Raw genomic sequence first — 8,121 nt, 5'->3', positions numbered from 1 at the left:
CCCCCCGCCTTTCTTCCTTTTACCCCAATTTTCACCCCCGTTTTTATGTTTCGAAGATAAACTCCAAAAATTCCTGGAATCTTTTTTTTAAATAAAACTGAAAATGTGGAACACTAAAAGATCCTGCCTTGAGCAGGGCGTGGAAGTAGATGACTTCTTGAGGTACCTCCAGCCCTTCTTTTCTGTTATAAACCTTCTTTTTTTTTTTCCTTAGGCCAAAGCCATTGCATGAAATTCCAGCCTTCTACTGTCCTGACAAGAACAAAGTGAATTTCATTCCCAAAAGCGGCTCTGCTTTCTGCCTTGTTAGTATCCTCAAGCCACTCCTTCCTACACAGGATCTTACGCTCAAGGGCACTACTCATAGTCTGACTGTCTCCTCTGGCATGACATCCAGCTTGCTACAGCCCATTTCTATGGCCTCTCTATCTGCAAACACAGATCAAGACCGGATCTCCCGTGGAACAAGTACAGTAACACCACAGACGTCTATCCTTCAGCAGTCAGGACATACTGAGGAAGCTGAGGGATAGGTTTCTATTCTCTTGGCATTGTTCTGGAAAGACTTCTGGGAAAACCTTGATCACACTTTGCATCATTTTAATGGTTTATGACATTGTTGTAGTCAGACTGTTGTACTGCTGTTCTTATCAACATGACTTTGTTGGTAGCTTGCTGAAGTATCCAGGAAGAAGCAGCAGCTGAAGCACTGCCGTACTATGCTTATGAAAGCTCAAATTCAGTTTTTTGCCTGCATTTTTTAAACATTGGTAAAACAGAGACCATCAGTAATTGTTTGCCCTTGGAAGGACAAGTTATTGTGATACTTTGTGTCCTTATTAGACTTTTCCATTATAAAAAATCTTAAGACTGAGCAGCTGACCCCCAGTCTCTGTTGTGATCTGCAACTAAATGGCTTGCAAGACCCATCTTTTGTACAAAAAAAGTATTTTATAACAACAAAAGCTTGCCTTTTCTGATGCATAGCAGGTAGCAGGATGTCTAAAAGACACTTCCCTGACCACTGTTTCCCTTTTTTGGGGAGGAGGGCTTGGTTTTCTCAGCTCTTCCAGCTGCTGGGACCAAAGGATTATTGACATACTTCAGTCTCAGTCATATGTGATCTTCTTCAACAGCCCACTCCCCATAAATAAAAAAGAATGCATTTGAGAATTTCAAAATGAAAAGAAATAAAAAAGCTGCATATTATGTGCTGTTGGAGGTTTGTGCTTTGGAAAACCCCAATACTCTTGAAACCCCTCCCTATCTAAAATTTAATTACATAGCTGGAAAAAGCATTTCATAGCATTTGTTTCAATAGTGTAATTTATCCACAGATTTTTTTTAATATATATTTATTTAGGGGAAGGAGTGGAACATTTCTTCTGCACTTTTTCCTTCTTCAAAAATCCTGTCATTTGCCTCTTGGAAACTCATTTGTCATTCAGTCTGAATCATTAATCACTTTTGGGGGGAAAAAATCATTCTGCTTGGCTCATCGCTGTACTATAGCTCCTAGCCACATGGTATTGAAATGTCTGTGCATGGTTTTCTCCTCCTTGTCATGGTGCTGTTTGTGCATCTGTTGAGGATAATAGTTTGTCATGCATGGTATCTGACACTGTATCCACAGCAACAGATATTCCCTTTCGACTAGTAACTTAGTCTAGGATGTTAAGCAGAAGATTTTTTGACAACTGGTTCTAGTCTGCAGCTGTTTACATTTTCTTGTACACCTACATGGTTCTTTTACAATTACAATAAAAAATGAAAATGAGGCGGGGGGTGTGCTTTTCACACGACTCATTCAGGGCTTACACAGAGGCTTGCAGATATTGAAAGTGCACTTCTCGAGTTTGAAGAAATATAGTGCAAACAACTGCAACTGCTTAATTACCAAAGTAGTTCCTGGTTATAAAATCAATTGACAAGAATGCTGTTGGGAGGCGCAGAGGTTCAATCCTTTCAAATTAAGTGTTGTAACGTTTAGACTCTGGGTCCAAATATTCAACTGCTGTACTTGAGCAGCTTTCATTGACAGCATTTGATTAATACATGGATCTGCTGCATAATCAGGCCCCTGTCTAATTACATTTTTTTATGAACCGTATCACAAGTGTGATCATTTTGTTTCTTCTGCAACACACTATGAATTTGGTTACAGATACTTGAATTAGGAAAATGCGTGTGTATCTTTGCAGTTAAGTTACCTTGTACTTTGATGCACAGTGTTGGGTCCTGTAAATCCCATAAACAACTGATATAGCAATAAACGTACTAACTGAGTAAAGGTAAATTGCACCAGCCTACACATGTTCTGTATTCATGGTATAATGAGCCCCTTCTTAAACTTTGCTTGATAGCCCAGCAAATAAAAACCACCGTGGACCTTTAAGTACTGAAACTTGCTTATTAGACCTGTTAAATTAATGAGCAGAGGAACAAATCCTGCTCACTTTACTCTTTCTCATTGGAATCAATGGTATTACTTATTTATAGGAATATGAGGACTGGGTTTTGAACTAACAGATCTGGTCTGCACCTATAAAGCTGGGATAGAAGGAATTGATAAAAATAAGTGACTAGTGCATCAAAACTGTATTTTACTAGCAATTTTTCCTTAATCATGATTTCTTTGGACACACAAAGAAATCTCTCTCCTAAAATATTTAAGAATCTTGATGGACACTGAAGTTCAAGATAAATTGTTCTAGTAATGTCAGTGTTGGGACAAAATCTGGTACTATTCTGACTTCATGGAAGACAGGAACACTCAAGCCAAAGGGACTTACTTGTATGATATCCAAACCAGTTTTTAATCCCATAGCAGTAGCAGGTAAGAGCTGCTACTATTAATGCTGCACAGCCTGGTGTTTTATCAGGAGATCTTAACCAGATAGTTAATTACCAAAGGGCTAAAGTCAGCATATGATAAGCCTCTATTACAGTCTTGGTAGTTATTCAGTCTCTGTCCAGCTGCCTCCTAATGTCCTTTGTTCAGCAGTGAGTGGCGATTGCAAAATACATTGTTTCTGCATTCTTAGAATTGTCTTTAGTGCCCACTAGTGTAATAATTTAACATTTCTCTTTTTAAAATAGATTAATGCCCTATAAGAAATGTGCACTGGATAAATAGCGGGCTACTCCAGTAGGAAATGTGAGGTTTTCAACTCTTTATAACAATCATAAATGGAATTCAGGATTTTCATAGATTTTTTCTGGACTGCATTCATTGTATTGGCAGTTCTATTTTACTGTGGAGCTACAGGAGTGACTCAGCATTATGGGTATTGACGCATACAATTTCACTGATATCAGTATCCTTAGATATAGTCTGTTACAATGCAATGTTATCTCTGCATTATTCCATAATAATACAAGTGGCTCCAGTTTTTAATCCTGTTTCATTCAGGGTTGAATTTAGGTCAGTTTAGCTAATTTGTATCACTCCATGCTGATATAACAGTACAATTGCTGCAAGGTCCTGAGGAGCAGCTCCCGTCTCCCCTTTTAAAGCAGCTAATATGTATGTTTGTCCATACCCCAGATCAGGGCTATCCAACCGGCAGTCTTAGGGGAGAGGCTGCATGCCACTGGCACCACTCACATAGTGACAAGTGGTTCTGGGCTGAAGGGCTGCCCCAGCAGCACTGAAGTTGGGTATGTCCTCCCTAGATAGTAAGTAACAACGCCTTTTGTATAAGAAAAGAAAAGATAGGATCAAAACGTGGAAATATTTTGTGCCAGGGCACAATTATCTGGTGAAGCTTTTAGGTCATTTTTAGGACCTTGATCTCAGAATAGTGTGTGGAGGATTTTAAATTTTTCAGAAATTTATTCTTTTGTCTCATGTATTGCTAAAGTAATCTGACCTAAAGGGGTCAAATTAGTCTAATGGTACTTTAATCCCTCAATAGTATATAGGCCAAACAATCTTTTTGATTTCTCTAATATTTTAATAAAACAGCCACTTATGTGGCTGTATAACTTGGTATACCTAGCACTTGATTTTCTGGAGCGTAGTGCATTCTCAACCACAACTGCAAGGCAATAGGTAGCTGAGTGCTTAGCATTACTAAAAAACCCAGGTCCCTAGGTGTTTGGGGTTGGGTGCCCCAAAGTGATCAATGTAAATTCTGCAGAGTAAATGAGGTTTAAGGCCATTGTATTAATAACGTAGCCACAAGCTGGCAACTGCAACTATTGGAAGACTTTACTTTCTCTCCCTTATTTGAAAAACACAACAATATGCTTTTCTCTTTTAAATTTTGTTTACTGTTGGTTCTTCACCTGTTTGTGAGATCACAAGAAACTTGATGTCATGGAGAAAAAAGAATGACAGAACCTCTTAGAGATTAACTTCTTGAAGAGAAACTTTTATATAACATGCTTGGTAAGAAGGGGGAAAAAAAGAAATAATGGAGCTACTGAATGCCATGGAAACAAAATTGTTTCTAAATTTTTAAGGTTCCTGTAAATCAACAGGATCTCTTAAAGAACATATTTATTCTCAGGGCAATTTTTGGTTTATACTGAACTACAGTTATTGGAAATCAAATTCTGAAGTTATTGTTGAGTACTGCAGAAGTCAAGTTCACTAGGAAAAAAAGAGTTGGGTCTACACATGACTGATCACTGGAACCATGGCTGGAAGGGACCTTGAGAGGTCATCTAATCTGTTCTTTTGCCTCACAGCAGCATCCTAAATCATTCTTGGCAAGTATTTGTTTTAAGCATTTCTTAAAAACAGTCCAGTTACGATTCAACACCCCTTGTCCCCTTGATAATGTATTCCAATACCAAGAGATTTTCCTAATATCCAACCTAAGTCTCTCGTCTTGTAGTTTAAGCCAGTTAAGCTTCTTGTCTTAGCTTGATGGAGAAGAGTTTGATTTTCCTCTTTACAGTAACCTTCACATATTATGTTTTTCTCAGATACAGCTTGCACCTTTTGCCAAAAAAGCTGCTGGAAATAGGGGAACACCATTATAATGGAAATATGGTAACACTTTCTGCTGTTTAAGCTTCTGTCGGGCAAAAGTAACTCTGTGCAGGATTCACAGGGAGCAGAACAGTAAGTAGTTTTGCCTCCCTCGCTACTGCTACTTGGTTACTTACTACAAAGAAAGATTCCCTGTCCCCCCCCACCACCATTCTGCCTTTCAGAAACAAGGTGCGTATCTTATCAGGGTATATTGTACATGAGAAAATATGGTATTTGAAAAAACTGTGTTTCAGTTCAGAGAAGATTGAAACGAGACATAGATCTTCAATCTAGGTCATTTTTCCTAGACCTCTAGTCACTTTTGTTGCTCTCCCGTAGGCTCTTTTATTTGGTCCCGCCTCTTCCCTGTCCAAAACTGGAAAGTTATCCAGCTGAGATTTTACCAGTGCTGAGTAGAATGAAAGGATTACCTCTTGTGTCTTGTATACAATACTTTATATGCCCCAGTATAGAGTGTTTTCACAACAGAATTACATTATTGACTTTGCTTTCAGCTTGTGATCTACTACAACTCCTAGATTCTCCTCTCCAGAACAACTGGATAGACAGTCCTTCTGGTGAGATTAATGTCATGCAGTGTGTGCATGCACATAAACACTCTGGCTGAATTTAAGGCCTAATACAAGTGAAACAGTACTTAAAGCTGGTAAACTACAGTCAAAACTGACCAAAGTGTTAGCACTTCTAGGACACCTTTTGAATCAAGGAATGTTGCGGTGGTGTATTTGTGGGTTTTGTTTTGTTTTTTAAGGGAGCACTGATTAAAAGGTAAAAACTGAAGTGATAGGGGCAGTCACGAATGGTATCTATTATCCTTTCCCAACTTTGAGGTCTCATTTGTATTGCCATTGGTGTCCTGTATTTAACAGAATGTAATGGTAATGCCAAAGTTCCTTACAAGAGCACCCTCTTTACTGTCTCCTGACCATTTCTGAAACACGGGTCCATCTTTGTTGCAGCAGTTCACTGCCATGGTGTCAAGAAGGAGCACATTGCCATTCTGGTTCATTTTCTTTTGCTGAAATTTCATAGCTATTTTGTTTTGGGGCTTTTCCTCTAACTCTTATGGACTGATGTAAGATCTGTGTCTACAAGACTTCTTTTTTTCCTTAACAAACTTTCAGATCTGTTATTGACATCCTGACCTGATTCCCACATTTTCAATAATAATCTCCAAAGCAGAGCTTTGTGTGTTCCTTCATTTATCCTTTGCTCTCAATTTATCACTGCTCACAAAGGACCTGACTCATGGGCACCTAATACTTTGTAACTGGCAAGGCTCCACCCTGTCCCTCCGGTGTTACAGTCAAGGTGCTATACTGGTTGCAGTTATTGGTGTTGAGAGCCTTGGGCCCAAAGTTGATCAGTGCATTTTAAAACAAAACTTACTTGCTCTCATGAAATTCAATTTAGGGCTCATGTGTCTCAGCCTAAATAGGTCAAAAGTACTATGTGCCAGACATGTTTCTTTATAGTTAGTGTTCTCATGAGCTTATGGCCACGGTTTTCAAAACTGCAACATAGGCACCTAAAATCAGGCCACATATTTCAATTGTGTTATATGTCTACAGCACTCATTGTCCTGGGATTTTGTGAGCGCACAGCAACCCTGACAATAACAGATTTCTGTTACTTAAGTGCCTAGATAGACAGGAGACTTGGACATGCTTTCTGACAACGTTGGCTTGCATCTACTGTTCAGAGGGAGAATTTTACCTGTATTATATGCAATACATCTATCCTATTTCCAGACTTTGAATTTGAACAAGCTGCTTTCAAATGCAAATAACATTTTGTTACTGCATTCTTGGACTCATTGCTTGTCTGTAGACATGGTTTTGTGAGAGTCTCCCATTCCGTTTTGGGATTTATGGTTAGCTCAGCACTAAGTGAGCAGCTGATTTGCCATTTACCAGAACAGCAGATTAATTAATTTAATAAAACTGGAAGTGAGCTTTTCCAATCAGATCTGCAAAGAAAATTTCTCTTGAAAACTAAAGGTCAGTTTAGTGATCATTAAACAGGAATATTGTTTTCATTTCCCACTTCATGAACTGCTTTGCTTTTATTAAATATGCAAATTTTGAGGGTATTGGTGTAGAGCTGCCTGGAACTGCCCCTCCATTTTATTTTGTATGAGAGTTGGCTGATGTCTTTTCCTCTGTTACACTGTGATAATTTGTGGAGATGTTCTTGTATATATTGTACTGATAGGTTATTTTGTTGCATGTGAGGCTATTTTCTGTAAGCGAGAGGACCTCTAGAGACGTTATGCGGAAAGGTCTTGGTTCTGACTTATGCTGTTGTAAATCTGGGGTGACCTGGTTGACTTCAGTGGAGTTCCAGGTTTACACCAGTCTTTGATATGTGTACTTATGCCAATACTACTTTGCACAATCTTGTTTTGAATCTGAATTCTGATTTGTGAACAATTTCCACTGAAAACACTGAAAATCTTAGAGGCAGCAATAGTGGAATGGGGGCTTTGCCTAAAATAAAAAATCATCACTTCCAGTTAATGGGTTTCGTTGTCATTTGTTTCTTGGTAGTGGAGTTTTGTGTGCTGTGGTGACTTGGACATTTGCTTTACTAATTTTCTGAATGCTGGCAAGTATTTAATTTGAATCAAAACTTAACTAACCTTTTGTAGGGAGAGTTGGACAAGGAGGAAGATGTCATTATTTTCCCCTCCAAAACAAAAAATTTAAAGGAAGGGGGGCTTCTTTTTATGTTCATGGGTAAGGAAAAAAGAGAAAGGTTCACTCCAGTTCTATCAGCTGGCAGCATGTACATGTGTTTGCAAACAGCTGCACTGTACTGTGTGCACCAGATTTTGCCCCCAGTCTGCCTGCAGACTGTGCTTCTTTCACTGTGGTGCACACCAGCTGCTGTCCAATGTTAGCCAGGCTCCTCCTTGATGACTCTGGTGCTGCATCCTTCACATAGTGTTTTAGTGTCAACCCTTCTTTATTCCAGGGTGAGATGTTGAGACGGGTCAGAAAATAGCTGCCCTGAAAAGCTTCTATTCCATATATATTCCTTTCCGTAGTCTGCTTATTCCTGTTTGAAGGATGTGGGATGCTGCTGACCAGGAGAGGCTCACAGCACAAGTGCCT

General features: G+C 39.0%; 1 protein-coding gene across 1 annotated transcript in view; it reads left to right on the top strand.

Annotated features, from left to right (window-relative positions):
• The window catches only part of FAM117B (family with sequence similarity 117 member B), a 63,771-nt gene extending 56,232 nt beyond the window's left edge, over positions 1-7,539 (top strand). The window contains exon 9 of the mRNA XM_025196663.1: positions 215-7,539. Coding sequence (XP_025052448.1) covers positions 215-533 — 319 coding nt within the window. The 3' untranslated portion in view covers positions 534-7,539. The remainder of the gene's footprint in view (positions 1-214) is intronic.
• The last annotated feature ends 582 nt before the right edge of the window (positions 7,540-8,121 follow it).

The sequence above is a fragment of the Alligator sinensis genome, unplaced genomic scaffold (genome assembly GCF_000455745.1).
Source record: "Alligator sinensis unplaced genomic scaffold, ASM45574v1 scaffold755_2, whole genome shotgun sequence".
NCBI classification, from domain to species: Eukaryota; Metazoa; Chordata; order Crocodylia; family Alligatoridae; genus Alligator; species Alligator sinensis.
This window is presented reverse-complemented; position numbering and strand designations above follow the sequence as displayed.